The following is a 22,694-nucleotide window of genomic DNA, read 5'->3' on the forward strand; positions in this document are numbered from 1 at the left end:
TGATCTGCCAAACACAGCATCTTGCATGACTTTCCCTGAACCCCTCCCCCCGGGGCAAGATTTGGGAAGGAATATTTTTAAGTTGGCAATACCAACACCAAATGCAAAAAAACTCATTATATTTGATTTCTTTTCAAGTCACCTTACAAATAAGGTCTTTAAAGCATCAGGAAAACACTCAAAGACATAAATTGCTGCTTATAACCGTCCCCTGTAGAACTTATACCTTCTGCTACGAAGAGATGAAAAGGAAAGTATTTCCAAATGCTCTGAGTTCTTTACTCAACAGTCATCATATGAACTTTAATTGAAAAAGAGGTCACCGAGTGTTTAAAAATCTGCTTTAATTATATTTTCATGAATTCCAAGAAGAACATCATTGCGGTTAATGTTACAAAAAAGCAAAGAGGGACATCTGAACATGCAATTAAAAAAAATGGATTCACAGTGAAAAGAATGTATGTTGGTACTAAAATATATAGTTACTTGGATCCCTGAAGGAAAAAGGTTTCATCTAATTATCTATTCACTTGGATTTTATTATGATAAAGTTTTTTTTTCCCTCAAAAGCTTTGGGCGAAGTTTTCATTTCTGCTACTATTGTTAGGGTCTGGAAAGCCCTCATTTTGAAAGCCATTATTTGCAGTCTATAATTTAATCAGAAAATTAGAAAGAAAAGTACAACAGCTTGGCAACTGTGTTCTTGTTACATACAAAGCCATTAGCAAAAATATGTAATAAAATGTATGTAAAACAAACAATTGTGTCCCTATATACATAAGTTTTCTTTGTTCCTCTCACCCTGGCAGCCTGCTGTAAAATGAGAGGGTCTGGGGGGAGCAGCTACCAATCTCCTTTGAACTCTTATGCTGGTTGGGGGAGAGAGATCGTAAAAGGTAAGGTAACTTTTAATCGTCTTTTAACTGAGTTATAAAAACGCATCTGGGCTTCTCAACAAAGAAGGAAACACAGGAACGATGATAATGGCTTTAAAATAAAGAATTCATCCCTTTGTCCTTTGCAAAGTCTCTTAGGTCAAGTCAAAGAGTAACAATGACCACATTTGTGACTGTGACGTGAGGTGAAATATACAAACATTGTAACAAGCTGCTGAGAAGGTTCGCGTCTAGCGCATGCACATATTTCATACCGATAGAGTTTACGCCAAGGGGGAGAGGTCCGAGGTACGTGGGAAATGCCACCCAACTCTATATATAAATGCATGAACAGCAAGGACCCATGGAGTCAAAGGGAGACCAAGATACAAGTTTAAAAATACATTTTAAAATGATTTCAAAGCTAAGGACTATTTACTGAAAACTCTGACAATTCTACAGGACACCTTGTAAACACTGAAAATGCAGCTTTACGTCATTCACAGTCTCAAAAGAAAATAAATCTCCGGTTTATCGTCGCCGCCGGGCTCCGTCTGCAGCACCGCGCGGTGGGAGCCGAGCGGGTCGGCGGCGCCCGCGCGCAGCGCGCACGCGCCCTCGGGGGCGCCTCTGCGCTCCAGGCCGCGGCCCTTGGCGCCGCCCAGGTAGCCGGCGATGTAGGAGCCCGTGGAGTGCCGGTTCCCCGCGGGCGGGGCCGCTGCGGGCCGGTGTCGCAGGATCACTCCGCCCTCCGGGGCGGGGTTCACGCCCTTCTGCTTGTTGGCTTCCTGCTTTTCCTTGGCACGACTGGCAATGTTGCGCACCCTGCTCTGACTCCTGGAGGACAGCTTTCTGACCAGCGCCTTGGGGAACTGACTGGCATCCTGCTTTGAATACAGCACTTGGCAGCTGTCCTCCTGGTCGAAGGAGACAAGTTTCCTTAGCTGCTCGGTCAGGGCATCCATAGGCTCTAAGGACTCTGTCTTCATAGTCACACCCTTCCTGTCTCTGATGCCGGTTGTAACAAAACTCTTACTAATGCACTGGTACTTGCTTTCAAAATTGCAGGCAATGTCCTCCGATGTTAAGTCCCCCAGACTTTTGGATTTGCAAGGACTGGGCAGCTTCAGAACAGGCAGGGGAGGGTGTGGGGATGGCTTGGGCACAGGGGCATGCAAGTTTTGAGCACTGGATGGGGGCCCGCAGGTCTGGTTCATTTTGGCATCTGAATTTGAGAAGTGCTTGTGCATAAAAGCAGCACCCTGATAGGCTAGAGAAGAAATACTTTGATTTTTGACATCTTGAATATCATTGAATATTTCAGAGACAGAAGGGTGGAGAGTCTCTTTAGAGTAGCCGTTTCTCAAGCCTCTTTGAAAATGTTCCACCACATCCTGACTGTACTTGAGTTTTAAAGGAGAAGCCAGGTGACTCGTGCCTTCTGACCTATATTCATAGGTGGTTACAGACAGATTTTCTGAGTCTCCACCCACTTCCACGAGACTGCTTTCCCCAGAAACCAAACCGAGAGCGGGATCAGCTATCGCATCTCCCAGTGTCAGGTCAGTGGAAGAAGCAGGGCCGTGGATCTTCAGTATTTCCCAGTCTTTCCCACTGGTGGGAGTTCTGGGTAACCAGCAGTGAGAAGTATTAGAGGGAGGAGGCGGGTTGCTTTCCAAGGCCCCTGTCCTGGCCTTCCCAGAAGGGGCATCGTCTGGTTTGGTCTTAGAGTCGTTCGGAGTGCAGGCGGTTTCACAAACAACTGTGCGTGCTGAGTGTTCGGCGGTCTCAGGACCTAAGAACGCGACCCGCTCAGGAGAGGAACACAGTAAGGATGACTGGGGTTTCCCCCTGGAAAAGCCATGCTTGAAGGGCATTTTTAGGTCCATGGTGGGCAAGGGAGGATGGCCCGACCTCACACTGGTGCCATGAAGCTGAGAAACAACTGTGACGGTCGCCTGATCCCTGGTCTCATCAAACTGGCCAATTAGTGCTGAGACGGAGCTGCCCGGCTCGCTCTCATTGGTTAAAGTGACATTGTCGATAAGATGGGAAATGTCACTGTCCCGCAGGATGGCGGTGGAATGTAACTCAGGTGTGTCAGAACAGAGCGCAGAGACGTCTGACAGAGAAAAAGATGCCGCAGCTCTACCCTTACCCCAGTTACCTTCCACATCTTCCATCTCCAGATCGCTCTGCGAAAGGAGGCTTCCCGACAGTGTGCTTTTCCCTTCCACAAAGCCCCCAGCGATGCCGTTTTCCTCGGCTGTCACACCACACAGATCTTGTGTTAGGCTGACTGCAGGGTCAAGGGCCAGGTGCTGCCCTGGGGACAGGGATTTGCTGGGGCAGGGGTGTTCCTGGCCAGCACCTGACACGGCTGATTTGGTGCTCCCACCCTTGGGACCTGGCGCTCCCACCTGCTCTGGGGCTGGCAGGTTGGCAGTACAAACAGCAGAGTCCCCTTGGCCGATGTCTTTGTGGAGAAGAGCGCTGGAGGAAGAGGATAACTTTTTGTTGAAATCTGGAAAATGCTCGTCTTTTATACTTGCCTTCCCGTTTCTGAAGCCATCCTTATCTTCTGCTGAAGGAAACAAACAACATTTTAGGCGACATGTAGCACTTTCTGTAGAAGATGCAAACACTCATGTTTGTCTTCAGACAGACAAATGGAGAATGTAAATCTGTTACACTGTGACTGAATATAAGTATGGATTGTACAGATTTGCAACAACATATCTGTGTGATGAATAAATGGTAAAATATATTTATAGGAATTTCGCTGAAGTTTCCCTTTGCATAGCTATTACATCAGTTAAGGATGTAATATTCATTACCAAAAAATGTCAATGAGTTACCATACTTTTACAGTGAGGATTACCTTAAGTTGTTTCCTATTCAGATTTGTACTACACAGAAGCATGGCAATAAAAACAGAACGAGACAGCTCTGTTAAACAAAGTACTGTGGCACCTGCAAGCAAGATACTATAAGCTTTCACAGTTAAGCATGAATTAGTAAAAAGCACAAATCATATTATTTCTAAAAAACATTTTGGCAAAAGATCTAATTTAATTAATTTCTAAAACAAATTGGAAGGTGTGATAGATATATTAAAATATCAATATATGTTGGCTTTAGAACGTAAAATTGAAGAATTGGTCACTAATTCTATGCCATTGTGAATACCTAATTTTCTGTAATTTTTTTTTTGAAATACACACATTTCACATTGCATTCTTCCATAAAAGAGGCAGTAAAATATCAGGCACAGTAAGGAAAATAAAAAACACACAAATCACAGCAATCCAGGGTACCCCATCATGCTTAGGATAGTGCTAAGACAATATTAGGTGTTTAAATACTCTTGATCAGATTCTTTTAATAGTGTTCAATGCTTTCAGTCATGATATACAAAAAAGAATTGGTTTAACTTATTAAATATTTTCCTAACTAAAAAAATTCATCATAAAAATTTGATAAACCAAAAAATTATAAAGAAAAAAATTAAATATCCTATGATGTTGCCATTCAGAGACAGGCACTGCTAGTTTTGGAGAGGAACAGCCTATGTATAGAATTTTGTATTCAGCATTTTCTCCACTTAATGTTTTTTCAACATTATAACTTGAAGCATCCATGGCTATGATTTGCTCTGTATTTGCCACAAATTTTATCTATACATATATATATATATGAATGACTAACTTATATGATTGTTTTTCAAACGGAAGAAAGAAACATCATCTCAATATTGCTTTCTAACTCACCTTAATGATATTAACATCTTAATTTCAGCATTAACAGAATTGCTACCCATTTCTGTTGAATATAGCTTTATTTTCCCCCGTACTCCATTTGGGGGACATAAATTTTGAAGCACATATTTCATCTCTTCTCTGATATTACTCTTAGCCAAATTTCAGACTTTTAAACTCCCCTTTCTCATTCAAATACACCATTCAAAAATCGGTTTGTCTCCCTAGAATATCTTAAAATAAAAACCAATACAAACAAAAAGGTATTTGCAAGGAAATCGATCATTGAAATTAGATTGCATAATAAAAGGAGAATTTCCTAAAGGAAACAGGTATCACATTCTACTTGTCTGAGATGATTCTGGGTTAGTTAAAACATACCTGTTACAGAGACATCAAATGGCGCTAAGTTATCTATGAATCGGGAAGAGGAGTCACCAGCGCAAGTTGAGAATTCTTTGGAACATTGCAAGGCAGGCATCGCTCTTTACCAAGTTCTTCATATGAGTGAAGTATTTTGCTCAAATTAGGGAAAGATGGGCAACACTGGGTCCCTATGCTTGAGGCGCCTCCAGCTGGGAAGGGGCCGCAGACCCGCTGCCTCCCGGCCAGCCAGCGCCCGGGGGTCAGGGAAACGGGCCACAGGAAACACCGCCCGAGCTGCCTCTTGAGGAAGCGCAGATGTTTAAGCGAAGACGGTAACCTGTCTTCACATCTGGCTTTTCCTCTTTCTCCACAAACATTTCCAGTCGCAGAAATGTATGTTGGGGAGAGAAATACAACTGCAGTCCCCTCAGAAAAACCAACACAATTCTATTCAGCCTGAAAACAATCAGTATACACAGGACCCACGTAGAAAACCAAGATCCCTGCTGTATTTTGCAGGTTTCCCCTCCCTGCATCACGCCTAATGGATGCCTCGGCTCCGTGCAGTCACACCCGCTGGTGCCGCTGAGCCCTCACTGTCGCTTTCAGCTGCCGATGTGATTTTAAGGCTTAAGCGCTTCTACCACCCTCCCCGCAAAGTTTAAAATCTGGCCTAAAAAACAACTTTAAAAGCTATTTACCTTTCAGTCTATTTTACTTCGGCTACAAAATGTCAACGACGTTACAATAATTCAAGGCCAGAACGCGGCTTACAGGGTTCTTTTTAGAGAAACCTGGAGCCTCTTACCCAGGGAGCTCGCGGTCCCGGCCGGGCCTCCTGCTGTCCGGGGCGCGGGCGGTGACGGCGGCCCCAGGACGCACCTGTCCACGGGCATGGAGGCGGGGCGCGGCTGCAGGCTGCGCGCGGGCCTCCTGGCGACGCCGTCCTGCGCTCGGGCCGCCTCGCACGCGGCATCCTTCATCTCCGCCGTCTCCTGGGCGCCCACTTTGCTCTTCTTCCTGCCCTTGGCTGGGGCGCTGGCCGAGCGCCGCAGGATCCGCTCCCCCAGCGACCGCTTGCGAAGGCAGAGGGCGCCGCCCTCGGAGGCCGCCTGCCGGGGGTGCTTGTGGAACAGCCCCCGGAGGCCCTGCAGCTGCCTGCTCTGGGGGCGCAAAAGGACGGCACAGGGTCAGCCCGCGCCGCGGCCGCGACCCGCCTTCTGCCTCCCCAGGGCTTTGCCTTTTCAAGGGCAGCTCCACGGGAAACGGAGCACGGATCGAACTGTGCGGCCACTGCAGTATGTGCAGGCCGAGGAATAGCAGCTCGCAGCGCGTCTGCACAAGGTCATGCACGGCCCGCCACCTTCCTTTGTGGGGAAGGCAGCCCCCCGCTTGCACAGCCAAGCTCTCCCAGAACCTTCCTGCCGAGGTGACGAGGCAGCAGGACAAGTTCCCACAGTGGACAGACGGTTAGACGCGTCAGCCGCTTTAAAGCAACAGATGTGCGTTTGGAAGTGGGGCGCAGGGAGATGGGGTGACATGAGAGAGCATGCTGCCCCGAGCGCTTAGGACACACACCAGCAAGAACCAAGCACCATGCTGAGAAACTACCTTTGTAGCTCCTAGAAAGTGCAATATAGTATAACTGGGGTTGAGTATTAAAGGGCTCCACTGCAAGGGAAGACAGACAGACAAGCACAATTTGGGCTCAGTTCAAGAAGGCAGAGCAAGAAGAAAATGAAAGAAATAAATGCGTGCGCTTCTATGAACCCTTTCTTCCAGTTCTGGCGATTTTAGCCCCAAGTTCATCCACTGCTCCGCTCACCACCACCACACTGCGGTGTGTGCATCCCACCCAAACAGGCCTTGAAGGTAATACATAATATGGCTTCTAAGTGGACACTTGCTTAGGAGAGAGAAGCCCTATGGAGCACTTTCTTTTTCATATTTTAATTTATTTCTGGATCAAGTTTTAAACAACTTCTGAATTTTATTGTTTCTCTCAAGTGTGATACATACTAGACAAGCTACTTAGTTAACCTGGGATTCCTAGAAATTCAAGAATCATTTTTCTATCATTTATATTTGTATGTATTTAGCCCAGAGGGAAAAATCTCAACGAGCAGCACAAACAGAAACCCAGGACTAAACACAGAAAGTCATGGACTAAAACTGCATCACTTTTAGAGATTAGGATCCTTAGACACCACCACCCCACCCCCTGACTGATGTGAGAAACATCTATCCCCAATTTAGGCTGAATTCGTCCATTCCCTAGCAATTGTCTTGTAGCCATGGTAATATTAACATTAGTGAAAATTTCTGAGCATTTATTATATGCCAGGCAGATTTCTAAAGATAACATATATTTATTGATTTATGAGGTAGGTGCTATTTTTGCTCCCCATTTACAGATGAGAAAGCTGAGGCACAGAGGATGTACGTGCCTCTGCGGCAGAAGCTCCAGTCCATGCAGACTTTCTGGGAAAGAGCACTGGATATTTCAGGGCCTTACTCAATGCTCTCAGAGTCCCTCCAGATCACATCTGGTTCTGAAAATTAATTCCACTGGCCAAGTTTCCAATTACTTGGCATGACCAGAGGACAGCCTATTGATTTATAAACCTCAAGTGAGTTCTACAATGAAGAGAACAGCATCAGGAGAGAGCTAGAATACATTTTTGTGGTCTCTTTCTCTTAAGTCCTGTGGGTGGCTTTAAATTCATTCTTGAGTTTTAGGTTTTCTGTTAAATACAATGACATCCAATGAAAGCATCCTGCCTAGAAGTGGCTGGGATCACAGCTTGGTTAGTACAAGTAATTCATCAAATATCTGAGATACTACATTTCCCATGGCAGACAGCTAGGACTTTTTAAAAATTAAAATAAAATTCAACAGTTAACTATTTGAAGACAGTTTTAGCCAAACAGATGATCACCGGAGAGAATAGTTTTCTGTCAAGCCCAGAGAGACCCTGGGGGGAAGGAATGAGTACACACCCCTAAAGAGCAGAAGGGACGCATGCGGATGGGGACCTGAGCACAGGACAGCATCCTGGGCTCACTGGGCTTCCCTATAGTTTTATGCTAAAGAACAGTTTGTCCAGATGTACATTCCTTTGATATAATTAGTCAATTAATAATTTTGTTAAGGACCATATTATTGTTGCATGAGGCTTTAAGCCCTATAATCTTTCTCACCTTTCCATAGATTTCATTGATTGTTATGTGGACAAATATGGATGCTTCTGTCAGTCCTTCCAAATAGACATGCCGGTAACCTGATAAGAGAAGAGAAAGCAGTTTCCTTTCAGTTGAACTTGCATTTGGCTTCCCCATTGGTACAAGTCAGTTAAGATTCTGACTTTACCATTGTTCTTTACACTTCACAAAGCATGTGATATAACACATTTAACATGTCATATATTGTACATATCACATATAGTATATTAAATCTTCCAAAGAAAATGGAATGGTCAGTCTAGAGAGAAAAGGCCAGCCCACACCTACCAGGCACTAAGCTGCTGAAGGTCACAGTTCTTTGTCCAACAAAGTCTCGTCCAATAGGATCGTGATCCCACACCAGGAACCGAACCAAAGCTATTTCTGGCATGTGCACTGTAAATGTCAGGGTTTCTTCCCACACAGGGTTAAATCCTTGGAGAAATAGGAAAAAAATCAAAAAAGCAAAGGGGTTGGCTAAAAATGAATTGGCTACAACATCTGCAAAGCAGGCAGTGAAAATTGCTTGCAATGGTTATTAAACTCATGCAGATGACCCAGCCACTCCAGGATGCTTTACTGAAATAAAGCCTCAGAATTTACCCCACTGCTAGAAAATAATTGGTAAGAAAATTGCCTGTAGATGATTGCATCAGTTCTAATCATCTTTGATGCCAAACTGCACTGTAGAGAAAGCTCTGTCACACGATATTCAGGATGAATCAATAGGTCAAAAGTAGCTATAGTAGGGATCTAAGAACGTTTCAGCATAAAACAATAAAAGATGATTTCCACCCCCTCCGCACACAAGAGAATGATGCCCCTGGCTCATCAAAGATTCTGCTGCTGCAATAATCTCCAGCAACCGTTTCATAAGGAAGGTGCTATGCAGATTTTAATGCTTATATATCAAGCTACTTAATTCTTAAAGCAAGCTTCTAATGGTGGTAGGGTTTGTTTTGTTTTGTTTTCTATTTAAGAAAAAAATGTATATTACTGACTTTCAAAAATTATACAAGTAACACATGCTCCTTTTTTAAAAGTAGGAATATAAGTATTTATAGATCATTTCATAGTTGAAAAATTGATGTTCAGAGAAACTAATGTGCCTAAGGTCACACAATTAGTGACAGAGCCTACTGAGACTCTTCATTATGGATTTCCAGTGGCTTCTCATGAAGCAAGGCCTTAATTCATAAAGATGACGTATTTTTATAGCTACTGAAAATAAACAGAAAGGTCTATAATTCAAATTCTAAATGTAAAACTACATTTATTTCTTGGTAAGATTCTCTCAGATAAAATAATTATTTAAACTGATAAAAATTTAATACTCTATAAGTTTTCCCTTTCTAAAAATGAAAGTGTTTTATTAAACGTATGCATTCAGGGGCATTGGCATTTAACCCTGTTAAACACCTTAGCTAATGACATAATTATGGACTGAAAATCATCGAAATGCAGCCCCTCCTGAACAAAAGAAGAGATTATCTTTTTGTTGACTTAGGGATGACCTCTCATTGACTTCTGGAAAAATAAACCTATTGAACATTGGTAGGAAAACACAATATAGAAAGTTGGTTTCTTTAAACATGGCATTTAAGTAATAAGTTTGTGCTAATCTTGAACCCCCAAATTCCTTTCCTTAAGCTATTGCTTAGAAAAACTCCTCTTAAGGTCTCTTTATGAATTTCTAATTTCTTCAGTGTTTTGAAATTTGAGAAAAACAAGTATGCAATGTTGTCAAATGTATGAACAAACACAATTTTTGATTACCAAGAAAAAGACACGAAGGTTGGGTAAAGAAAGCTGTCTTTACATTATGGTCAAAATAACAAGAATGCTCCACATGTACATATTCAAGAAGCAAACTTGCCAGAGTGTGCTATGTTCGCCTTTAGAGTTTTACATGCTCCAGAAACCACAAGAGATCATCAGGACATAGCCTTCACGAATGAGAGCTTTGAGAACTCACATAATGAAAACACAATATAAAAATATAGCATTTTCCTAAGTGGAATTTTAAGCCAGCCCTTTAAAATATCATTTATTTTTTACACTAGAAAAAAATGTTTGCTTCAAAAGCAAAAGTCTTGAGAGCCTAGATTACAATGTCCATCAAAACATTCCACATTTACTTAGTTTTATGTGCCTAATAGACCTTAACATCAACTGAGACAGCAGTTACGAACTCAAGAAATTTCTTCTTTACGTAGACACATTTTTGTTTCTCAGTGCAAATTCTATTTCTAGAGCATTCTGGTTGAAAGTGAACATAGATCATGATCTTACCGTTGTCATCCACCACACGGGTTTGATCTTTACAACAATCGACTGGCAATCCAATAATTTCAACTTCAACAAAAGGATCAATGATCTATATAAATGAAGAGAGTGTATTATAACAACTGATACATTTCTATACATGTGTTAATTAATATGAGAATACTGGCCAAAATGTCTATATTTCAACAATAACCTATTTTATTAGGGGCTTAACAAGAAAGAGAAACTGAAGTAGGTGCAACAGATTTGGATACATGAGACAGTAATAAAAGAACAGACTGAATTTTTGTTGGCCAATGTCTACTATTGCTATACAAACTTCACCTGATGACCCAACAGAAATGAGAGCTTCTGTCCATGCACAAATGCTCAGAGCAGCTGTATTTATAATAGTCACGCAGTGGAAACGACCTGTATGTCTATTATGAGTGGGTTGGATAAATTGTGAAATAAATACTATACAACACTGAAAAAGAACAAAGTTCTGCTACACAGACATAATGTTGAACAAGCTAGACATAAAAGAGTCAATACTGTGAAAGTCAATTTACATAAAGTTTGAGCACAGACAAAATTTGTCTATTACGATAGGGGTTGGTGTTGGATGGGGGAGCAGTATTGACCGGGACGACAGACAGAAGCTTTTGGGGGTTCTGTCTTTGAACTGGGTGGCATAGTGGTTAATCAAGCTATCCTCATTTGATTTGTGAATTTTAATGTCGTTAAGTCAGTGGATACTATAATATAAATTTTAAAATACTTAAAAAGATTAAAAAGCAGTCAAAAGAAAAAATATGAGCATTGAGTCTTCCTCCGACCTCCTGCACCTCACGCCTCCCCTAGGGAAGGCCTCCCGCCTCAGTGCCCATCTGTCACCTCTCCTTTGTGGCGCAGGTTCCAGACAATGAGCTACGAAGGACTAAAACCCTAGAGAACCCAGAGAGGAGAGAGAGTGACTGAAGTCTCAGAAAACACAGTTTCAGGAGTTTGGAGAGTAAAGAGAAGATAGTTTCCTCCTCTGTGAGCAGAGAGAGCAGTGTCTGCTTCAGCCCACTGCAAGCCCCGGGAGAGCCCAGAAGAACGGCATCGGAAGGGCTGCGGAGAGATTTGGGAGGCAGGACATGGTCATTTACTAGACGAAGGTGGTCATTTACTAGATGTAGAGAGAGAGAAAAAAGGTGAAGATTAAAGATGACAATTTCTGATGGGGAGCAAGAAAAACTGACATTCCATTCACAGAAATATGAATAATGTGAGAGATCATGGGAGTCTGGGTGGGGAGGAAAAAACCCTCTATTTTTCTTTTCATTACCCTCTGAGTAAAGGACACCACAGAAGTATCAGTACTGCAATTTTGTGCCTGACAGAAACCATGGATGTTCTCATGTCACATGATGGCTGTGGCAGAAATCTCCATGGATATCATCTATAAGCATCACGACTTAAAATTCTAATAGTGATTAGGCCACCCATAGAACCTGCTATTTACTGCATTAATAGACACATGTATCTGCATGTCACAATTTGTTTTTAATATTTTGATATGTGAATTTCAATGTAATTGGTTTCCTGTGTAGCCCTCTTTTATTTTATGCATTTAAAAACATTATTCTGAGAAGGGCCTCATCAGATACCAAAGGGTCGCACGGCTCAAAAAAAGTTACAATATCCTGATAAAGAACCTTGTAAGCCAAGATAAGGAGACTCTTTTGTTTTCATTACAAAGACAGTCCCTATACATTTAAAAGATCACTCTAACTCCACAGACTATGTATTAATTACAAAGGTAAAGAGGTAGCTATATAATGAAAAACATCTGGAAGATGTGGAGACAGAGTTTATGGTTAACATCCAACTGCAGAGCTGCGTGGTTTCCCCCGTCATTCGAGATCCAGAGAGGACGGTTTCACAGGTGGGAGAGGCAAAGAACCTGAAGTGATGGACACCCCGAGAGGAAGGGCATGAGCATAGGATGGGCTGACGGGTAGGGAGAAAACGGAGGCCATGAAGGCCAAGACCGGGATGGGGACAATGGGATAGAAGCTCTGGAAAGAGAGGACACTGAGGACATAGTGGAGACATTTTAAAACCATGCTACACAGGTGCAGCAAGTCATGACAAGAGTCAGCATGTGGCCGGAGCAGGTGGCTGATGGCAGCAGAGGGGAGGGGATGAGGAGTGTGGTTGGGAAGTTAAGACATTATCCTTACGCAATGTTTCCATTAATAATAAAGTTGTTCTTTGCACCCCAACGTTAGCGTTGCCAGTGTCAGTCTTGAATAATGAATTGAACTGTGTGAACTCATGCCTCCAAGGACTGTATGCTTCGCCCATACGCTGGTTAATGTCTGGTGAGCTGAGATCAGTGCTCATTTATGAACACACACACACCCCTGACATTTTGGAGGAAGTGCGAGCACAATCCATCAATCATATAATTAACCACTGGGTCATGCACGGCTTACCTCTCCTCGGTCTCCAAACATGGAGTCAGGAGGTTTGGGGAGTTGTTGTCCACTGATCACTTTCAGGATGAGCTGCTTTTTGGGGTTGGCAGGAAGTGGATCACCCGAGAAAGGGTTGAAAGTACCTAAGTAAGCAGATGTTGAACTCTAAGGTTAGTAGCATGGAAACACACACACACATGTTCACTCACAGCTAAAGCTGGTAGGACAAAGAAATAACAAACGCTGAGTTACTACAGTGTGTCCTAGAGCGGAGAAAGGATCACATAACTATCGGTGCAGCTTCTGCATGAGGCAGTGCCAGCTGGCATTTCCCTAGCTGTGGGTTTTGTTAGAATCCATGCTCCCAAAGGCGGACGAATGGGCCAATGTAAAGCAAGTGTCTGCGAGGCAATTATCAACCGTGGCAAGGGGGGAAGAGGCGCATTTTATTCGAACGCCAGTAGTATAGAGAAGGGAGCAGTTGTGTCAGATTTAAATATTTTCCTAACCTAAACTATCTCGGCCACAGAGTGAATATAACAGGCAGAAAGAAGATCTGAAACTAAACCTATAGCAGCGCAGAACACGCAAAGCAAAGAATCCTAAAGACATACCTGTCCACATATTTTTATCTGAATTGTTAAAAATCCAATTTGGAGACTGTTAATAGGCAGAACCAAAAAAAAAAACAACACACCATGTTTTTTGATCCAACACTACATTATCTTTTCTTCTTTGTTAGCACTGCTTCGTAATTGGACCATACTGACTAAAGGGCTTGATAAAATTGTTCCAGGTGGTATTTTAATTTTGCCACCACGTTTCCAACTCATTCTCCCTAGGGAAGTTTCTGAAAGGGCTCAGACCTCAGAAGAGAGTCCAGCTGGTAAGTCAGGTCAGTGAGTATCATGCTGGGCACTGGATTTCAGAGGACAATCCATCGCTACCCCTGTCCCCGTACCATGCGTAACCCCAGGAGAGAACATTCTAAACATGGTGGCGCGACCAGAGTTTCAGTTTACACTCCAACCCCTTAACCTACCTCTTTTTCGTAATCATGTTGCAAAGCACTGGGGTATCACACGTTCCAGAGCGCTCCTTCCATAGAGCTCACCTGCGTTCAGGACACGGCTATGGAATTAACACCTACCTTTGCACATTTGCTGGGGTTTGAGGACATAGCCACAGTTGCCATTCGTCTTGAATTTGGCTCGATTTAGCTGCATGATTCGCCCTTCGGACTGGTAGTTCAGAGCCACTGCGCAAGTTCAAAGTTTGAGAGAATTAGGCAAAAGGCCAGCACAGGCTGCGGGCACAGAGAGCCTCGCGCACGCCGGCACACGCACCTAGCTGGCAGCCCGCGTTCCAGTAGGGCAGGGGGTTGAAGTTACTGGAGTCAATGCGGTAGGCCGAGGGGTAGATCCTCGTGAGCTGCTTCTGGTTATAGATCATGAACTGCTCTGATTTCTGCTGAACCACCTGATGTGCCCTCGTTTCACTGAATGATAACACATTTCCTGTGGTTCCTGGCAGTTTTTAAGAAAGAAAAAAGAAAAGTGAGAACTACAGGAAAAAAACCCTCCTCACAAAAGACCTTATAACATATCAGGAAATACCCACAGTAAAAGGGCAGGGGCAGCTCCTGACCAAGAAAGATCCATGTAATTCTAACCTGGGACTTTTTTGCCATTTTGAGGCCAAATATGTGCTTTGCTAAGATAACTGCCTATTTTGAGGTCCCATGTTCTCCCAAGAGTTTAACCATGTCACTAACTCATGTCTATCTGGCTAGTATGAATGAGTGGGCAGGAAAAAAATTTTAGGTGCACAATTCAAACAGAATGTCTTTGCCAAAGACATAGACAGTCACAGATAAATAAAACTATGTAACTTAGTCCTGATAACAGAGAGACATTCATTGAAGACATTCATCTAAATAGTACACACGTGAAACACGTATTAACTAATAGCAATCAGAAATGAAGAAAAAACACACAATTCCAAAAAAGAAAATTTGAGTTTTCAAGTTAATCTGAATAGAATTTTGGAACTAGTCAAAACCTGCTTGGGAGGTAAAAATATAATGGAGAAAGAGTTCAAGAGAGCGTTCTAAAGAAATAAAGTTTCAGAAACAAGAACAATCATCTACCTACCCAGGTTTGTAAGCAATGGGAAAATAAAGGGAGGTAAACAAACAGGAAGCTTATAGTAAAATTTCTGCTTGACAATCATCAGGTGGGGTCAGTTAAGGGCCAAGGAAACCTCAACTTTGGGATCATGATGGAGTAAACCTCCAAACATTTACTATGCTACGCTTTTTCTCAATCCCACCTTTCACACCATGTCTACACTACCCCCACTACTCCCACCCCTTCACCAGACATCCACACCCCACACCCAAAACTGCCACCCATATGTCTCTTGGACCTGTTGGGAGAGATTAGTCTGGAGAAAGATCCAAACTTGCCCAGAGTCTCAATTTCATTCGATTGTGTTCTGTGACAGCTGAGTGTGTCTGAACCCAGACAGAGGGACATGGCCCATGAAACCAAGCGGTAGAACTATAGTCTAACTTGGAACAACTGATCCAAATGATACCCAGACTGTGTGTGTTAATTTGAGCACACAGTCTCCCAGGGTGTCCATTGTCCTCAGGGTTGTACACCCTTAGACAGTAAATGCTGGCCAAGTGACTAACAATGACACTCTAGAGATGGAACTTGGAATAGTCATAAATACAGGTGGAAGGCAAAGAAATTAGAGAATTAGTTTTTAATCTGATGATGCGCCTCATATGAACTCTTGCCTTATCATATCTTATTGACATTAACTTGTTAACATAGTTCACATCTTAAGTATTCTAAAAATAAACTTATTTGAGGATTTTGATGAATACTTTGAACATGATAGGAAAAAATATAGTCATTTGACAAGTCACATGCAGATAATGTAGTACCGTAATCAGTACCACTGTTTGCTGTCTCTCCACATAAATATGCATACCACATTGTCATTAAGATGACCTTGATAATTAGGCATACATATATCAGTTCATATATCAATAGAGTTGAGTTGTTTGCATTAGAATAAGCTGTTCATTCATTAGCTATTGTTCAATTTAAGACTAACTAGAAAACCCACAAGACAAAAACAGCTGAAATTCAAGAGCTAAATAGTACTCAAAATTATTTTTCCATTAAGCTAATATAATTATGATTCCCTAAGGCATTTGTTAGACATTATATTTCTCTAAACCAAATATACCTTCAACTCCATTAAACCACTCTGAGTTTATTGGCTAGCTGTGGGCAGTTATTACAAGAATGTGTTGTTCACGTGCTGAGGATCCTACATTTTATCATGCTCTTACATGTAAAACTAATTTAAATTTTTTATAACTGTCACCATTTGAAGAAGAAATCAATACCAAAGGGAAGAAAATCTGCATATCAAAAAAGATATACTTGTGGAGTTAGGGGGGAAAAGAAATCTGAGGAAAAATCCTGGGGGTTTGTGGGGACACAAGACTCACCACTCACCACAATGTTGTTGAGAAAATGGGAGATTCTGATGGACATTTAACTTCTACTCATTGAAAGTAGACTGAAAAGCCACATGACTGTGGTTTAGGTCTATAAACATTCATTAACTGAACAAAATAGAAATGAGAAGGGCAGCAAATAAAGGGGAAAAGTATAACTAGCAGGAACTTCCAAGGTAAGGGCAGTTGTGTCTAGAATTTCTCAACTCAATATATGGCAATTAATATAAGAAAAATCAGTGAAAGTCAGTACTTCTGAAATTTGTGTTCTTTTTTACTAAAATCTCAACCTTTGCATTAAATTCTTTTCATCCAAGTCAAATTTTCCAATGAGAAAATACAAGGCTTTTCAAGGTGTTATTTAGGCCAATTAATTTCTTCTTTATTCTGGTCATTCACACTGGGAATGGCCATCAGACCAGGTCAGGTCTCCACAGACCTTGCTCTGATGCATTTGTCTTTTTTATAAGACAGTTCTCCTCTGCCCTGTAGGACATTTCTCTGACCTCCAGACAATCAGGCAACCACAGTAATCAACAGAGCCCTCGCTGTGAGCTCAAAGCTTTGTCCTGGCAGTCGATTTCCTGACAACTCAAGTTGGATTGTACCCAGTTTCAGAAATGTGTGATGATCTGATTAGCAAAAGATTCATTAACTATTGACAAAGAAAAGCCAAGAATATTCATCCAAGAGAGAAAAACACTCGGTCCTTACCATCGTCCACGATGTCCTGGGCTGCCACGGAGTTTGTGTACACCACCAAGTCAGAGAGCTCTCGGCAGAGCTTCATGGTTTTCCTCCGGCGACCCAACCTGCGAAATACACACCCAGGGACTCGTGACATTTTAGACCTGGAAGAAGTTTGGACCTTTGTTTACTCTGCATTTCCTACCTGCTCCTAATGGATTCAGGATTAGAACCCAAACTTGTTTCCTAGTTCAGTACTCTTTCCACTATAAAACCCTACTTATGTGCTTGTATCCAGAGCTCATTCAAACCAGTCTCTTCTCAAGTATTTGGGAGATCTACTGTGAAGGGCTGGATCCCACGGTTACCCAGCCAGGGGTTAACACCAGAGTTCACCAGGAATCTACCCTGGTTTGGCAGAAGGAGAACCTGAACCGAAGAACGGAAACACTGCATTGTGGGCCACAAGAGTTATAGGAAATCTAAAGGGAAATACACCAAAACTTCCATAGTGATTATCTTTTAGAAGTGCAATGACAAGTGATTTTATTTTCTTCTTTATGCTTTTTCTAAATACTTCATCTTTCTTAAAGCAAACATCTATTACTTTGTTCTCTCCCATAACCACCCCTAGGCTCTCCTCCACAACTTCACAAATTCTATACTACTCTTTCCCACAGCACAGTGCTCCACACTCTCCTCACATACACGCTTTTCTCCTCCAGGGTAACATCTGACAAAAACTCTAATGCTTGCCAACGAAGAAACACGTGGCCCACAAGAACATGAAAAGATGCTCAACATCACTAGTCATTAGGAAACTGCAAATCAGAGCTACAACGAGAGACGGCTTCACACCTTCTAGGATGGCCATCACCAACAAGGCAGGCAAGAACATGTGTTGGCAAGGATGAGAAAGTGGAACCGCAGCTCTGCTGGGGAATATGAAACAGTTCAAGTGTTGTGCCAAGATAGTGCTCCAGCTCTTCAGTAAGTTCAACAGCGTTACCACGACTCAGCAAGTCCACCTAAGTGTATGCCCAACATATGGCCACATAAAAACTTACACGTGAATGTTCATAACAGCATTATTCATAAGAGCCAAAGAGTGAAAACCACCTAAATGCCCTTCGACTAACGGTGGGTAAATAAAATGCAGTGTATTCATACAGTAGAATATTGTTCAACAGTAACAAGCAATGAAGTACATGCATGAATCTTGAAAACATATTAAATGAAAAGAGCCACACACAAAAGACCAAATATTATACGATTCCATTAATATGTAATGTCCTGAAAAGGCAAATCTATAGACAGAAAGTAGATTAGTTGGTGCTAGAGACTGGGGGAGAGAGAGATGGGGAACGGCTGCTAATGGTAGTTTCTTTTGATATGATAAAATGTTCTAGAATTAGATGGTAATGGTATAAATTTAATGACTCCATGCGTATTTATTGAGCACCTATTAGAGACAAAGTAGTAAATGAACCAAACAAAAATCATTACTCTAATGGTACTTACATACATTCAATAAAAGATTTAAGGCCAAAATGCACCAACAGTACATTTTGCCAAGAAAGACATCATAAACTTAGGTATACAAATAAATGGGGACAGTTCATGTTGTTCCTTTACCATAATTAGGAAATTCTAACATCATTGGTGAAAATCTGGTATGAAAGCTAATGATTCTAAGTCAATGTGAGGTGGTCATGCCCAGAAATTACAAGTAAAACTCCAAGACACTCTGTGGTACAGAGAAAGTCTACATGGAGTTAGCGGTTATCCTGGGAGTGGATTAGTTTATAGAAGCCCCAAAAGGACCCCATATAGATGCTTAGGCTTCGATACCTATTATGGACAAAGCTCTAATTCAAGAGCGACAAAGAATGTGATCTCATGTGATACCTGTAGTAGTGTCTTGTTTGTACACATTAAGATCACCATGGACTGAATAAGAACTGAAAGCATGAACCAATAAAACAAATTTAAAAAAAAGATGATCATGGCTTGCCTCAAACCCTGCCCATTCCCTGGCTGTGTGACTCAGGTGAGCCTTCCTCACCTACATTTGAAATATGCAGCAGGAGATCTCCTGGAAGATGATCTCATTTCTCCTACATCTCCACTGTAACCACAAATTAAATTTCCTGTACTCTAAGGGTAGGGACTGCACACATTCCCTCTGCCCTTACTAATCAGTACTAGTTTATGTATGGCATTCTGTTCAAGTGAAGCTCAAATATAAAATTTAGTTGAACACTACATGCCATCCATTCCTACAAGACCTCTATGCTTCTAATTTTAATTTCAGCCTTTCAATAAAGACACAGGAATATGGGTGGGGGGAAAGTGTGAATGTGTGTGCGCGCGCAGACATGCACACACACATTTGCACATGCATATGTTTATCTATGTACCTATGATATAATTTACATTTCTTTGTGAGACTGACTGTATACATAAACTGCCCAAAGATCCTACATCAGATCATGTGTCACAATTTGGGTTCTACATATATTGTCATTTTACTTACCCCAAATTCTACGGACAATAATAAAGAAAACAGCAGCTAATATTTTTGAGCTGTTAATTAACTGGGGGAGGGCTTATCAAGCTAAGTAGTTTAATTCATTTAATCCTTACAGTGACCCTAAGAAACAGATACAAATGAGGAGCCTGACTTGGCCCATGTTAAGCTTGGAGGAACGAGAGTTTGAAGTCTGGCTGGTTTCAGGTCCCTGTCTCTTAACACGTGCTTCTCATCTATCTTCTCCTGTGGTCTCCTCTATACTGGTCCATGCGTCCACTCTCCCTCTCCTCTGAAGATGCCTTTTACCTGATCACTGCTACAGCTACATTTACTAGGAGCTCACTGTGTGCCAGGCACAGGATAAGGCCCCTGCCTGTATTATCATCTCATATCCAGCGGATCTGCATAGGCCCCGCTGCACTCAGCACTTTCCCTGGAGGTGGAATTCTCTGGACATGTACAACTAAGGCAGCCAAGCTGACGGGGATGGAGAGGCCCAGAGAGTCTGGCAAGGAACATGGAAACACCCTCTGACCTGCACAACTGGCCGATCTCCTTGCCAGGAGCCTGCTGTGGGTCCTCTTCGTCGTCGGTGCTGTAAGATTTAGGCTGTGATTTGGTGGTTTTCTGCTGGAAAAATTACAGTAAACTTAACAACAAACTCACTGCATGAGGTACATCTACAACATACAGAGAATGGACTGGGCTTAAAACACACACACACGCACACACACACAGATAACTCAGAGGGAAAATCAGTGACCTGGTATTGCAGCTTGCCTCACCATTAATAGCAAGCATGGCTATGGCCATAATTATAATATTAAGGCAAAACAGGATTTCATGCTCTAAAACTGACTTTTCAGCTGCATAAAATGTAGGTCTTAGAAACACCTTATTAGTCATGATTGGAAGTCTCTACGAGGAATAGGGTCCAAGTCGTAGCATCTATTAAAATAACAATAAGGAATCACACGCCCTCTTTATAGGAAGCTTACTATTCCTATTGACTTATAAAAGGCAGATTTGATTTAAAAAAAAAAAAAAAGAACTAGTAGTAATTTTTTTAAATGATTAACTACCATGCCTGCTTTTAATCGGTATGCACTCAAATAGCCGTCTATATGAAACTGCTCTCTTGAGGTTTGGACCCATTTTAATTTCTAGCAGCAGAATGAAATTGCTACCTACAGGATTCAGGCTGAAAGGCTGCAGGACTAATCTGGTGTCTTCTGGACAGATTAGCTGTTAGACATGAAACCTTTTGGAATGCTGAGGTTTCACTCCCACCACACTGAAGATAACCCCAATATTTGGCAACATACACCTTAACAATACAAATAATGGGGGGGAAACTGCAACTTCCACAAACAAGGGTGATCCCTTCAGCCAGAGTCCCCTGGACATCCGGGGAATGTAGCTTATAAAAGGAAAGGGAGCCCAGCCGGGCGTGGCTCAGTGGTTGAGCATTGACCTAGGATCCAGGAGGTCACAGTTCGATTCCCAGTCGGGGGACAGGCCCAGGTTGTGGGCTCGATCCCCAGTCAGGGGCGTGCAGGAGGCAGCCGATCAATGACTCTCATCATTGATGTTTCTGTCTCTCCCTCTCCCTCTCCCTTCTTCTCTCTGAAGTCAATAAAGACATATTAAAAAAAAAAAAAAAACATGAAAGGGAGTCCATCCTCACATTACCATTAGACCATGTCACCTTTCAGGTTGTCTCATACTCAACAAATAAAAAGCCAGCACATGCACACTCCATTTCACTCACGGCGAGGCACCAATTGAGTCTAGAGCCTTCTCAGGTGTTACTTAGGACTCACAAGCCTCGGTGCGCACAGTGTGGGAACCCTAGCCTCTGATGACCTCATGCACCAGCTTGGCTGCCAGGCTGGTACGCTGGCTAACCGCTCCAGCTTCCTACTGTGTTTCTTAAAGGGCAAGACAACAGCATCTGTTTTAAAGGGTTATTACTGTGGGTGTGATTAAATAAGATGGCATGGGGAGTCATTCTATAAGCCACATAATATTAACTTTCAATTTAAAGTACTATTAATACTTATTAATATAATCTATAAGTAGTTTTGTGGGCATTCATTTTTATGACGTGAGGCATAATAAGTTCTAGTTCTATGGTGGCTAAAGTACAGCCTAAAAGTTTACTTTGGAAAATAATTTAAATTTAAATCAGTAGTCGTAATCAAGAAAAAAAAATTCTCTACATATAATTAGTAATTTGAGATGTTACAATAATTCTGTCTTTTTAAAGTTCATTTTTTAACATAAAATGCAAAAAGAAATAAGAAATGAATCACCAATGACAGATATTTGGGAAAAAAATGATGATATATTTTCTTTACATACAGTTTTGACACATTTTATCATGCCTAATGTACCATATAATCCATTTTTTCATCTGACTTTTTTACTTAATGTTTTGCATGATGAGCTCTTTAGAGTGATCATCTTTTAGTGGCTGCAGAATTATCCATTACGTGAATGAATCATGGTTCACTTAAGCAGTCTTTATGGGTGAACATTTTAGTGGTTTTCAGTTTTTTGTTATAAAGACTATTTTTTGAGCCTTTTAATAAATTATCCTATTGATGGGGCAGGAAATTCCAGATACAATATTCCTTAAAACACAAGAAATGGCCTTACAGAAACCTCATGCACAAAGTTCACCATCCGATAATTGGTTCCTCTTTATTGAGGAGTAACACACATTTAGGAGAGTAGGATGATTATAATGACTTTACACAAAATGAACCCACCAGATGAGGAAGTGGAACATCATCTACCCCCCAAAGCCTTTTGATTCTTCCACTCAGTCATCACCTTTTCCCCAAAGGTAACTACTAGGCTGAATTTTACCCTATAGACTTTGTGTTGCCTGTTTTTAAACTTCAAATAAATGGAATCAAACTGTGTGTACTCTCTTGGGCCTAGCTTCTTTTGCTCAGTGCCATGTTTATAAAG

At 41.9% G+C, this 22,694-nt stretch overlaps 1 protein-coding gene across 1 annotated transcript in view; it reads right to left on the reverse strand.

The window, feature by feature from the left end:
* Positions 1-330: 330 nt before the first annotated feature.
* The window catches only part of PLCH1 (phospholipase C eta 1), a 131,403-nt gene continuing 109,039 nt past the window's right edge, over positions 331-22,694 (reverse strand). The window contains exons 14-24 of the mRNA XM_081139225.1: positions 20,251-20,345; positions 17,210-17,307; positions 14,301-14,480; positions 14,105-14,212; positions 12,973-13,097; positions 10,514-10,598; positions 8,510-8,656; positions 8,201-8,280; positions 6,611-6,670; positions 5,808-6,162; positions 331-3,459 (exon numbers count right to left, since the gene is read on the reverse strand). Of these exons, the coding sequence (XP_080995351.1) occupies positions 1,376-3,459; positions 5,808-6,162; positions 6,611-6,670; positions 8,201-8,280; positions 8,510-8,656; positions 10,514-10,598; positions 12,973-13,097; positions 14,105-14,212; positions 14,301-14,480; positions 17,210-17,307; positions 20,251-20,345 (3,417 nt within the window). The 3' untranslated portion in view covers positions 331-1,375. The remainder of the gene's footprint in view (positions 3,460-5,807; positions 6,163-6,610; positions 6,671-8,200; positions 8,281-8,509; positions 8,657-10,513; positions 10,599-12,972; positions 13,098-14,104; positions 14,213-14,300; positions 14,481-17,209; positions 17,308-20,250; positions 20,346-22,694) is intronic.

Source organism: Miniopterus schreibersii (genome assembly GCF_964146895.1).
Source record: "Miniopterus schreibersii genome assembly, chromosome: 5".
In the NCBI taxonomy this organism is placed as follows: domain Eukaryota; kingdom Metazoa; phylum Chordata; class Mammalia; order Chiroptera; family Miniopteridae; genus Miniopterus; species Miniopterus schreibersii.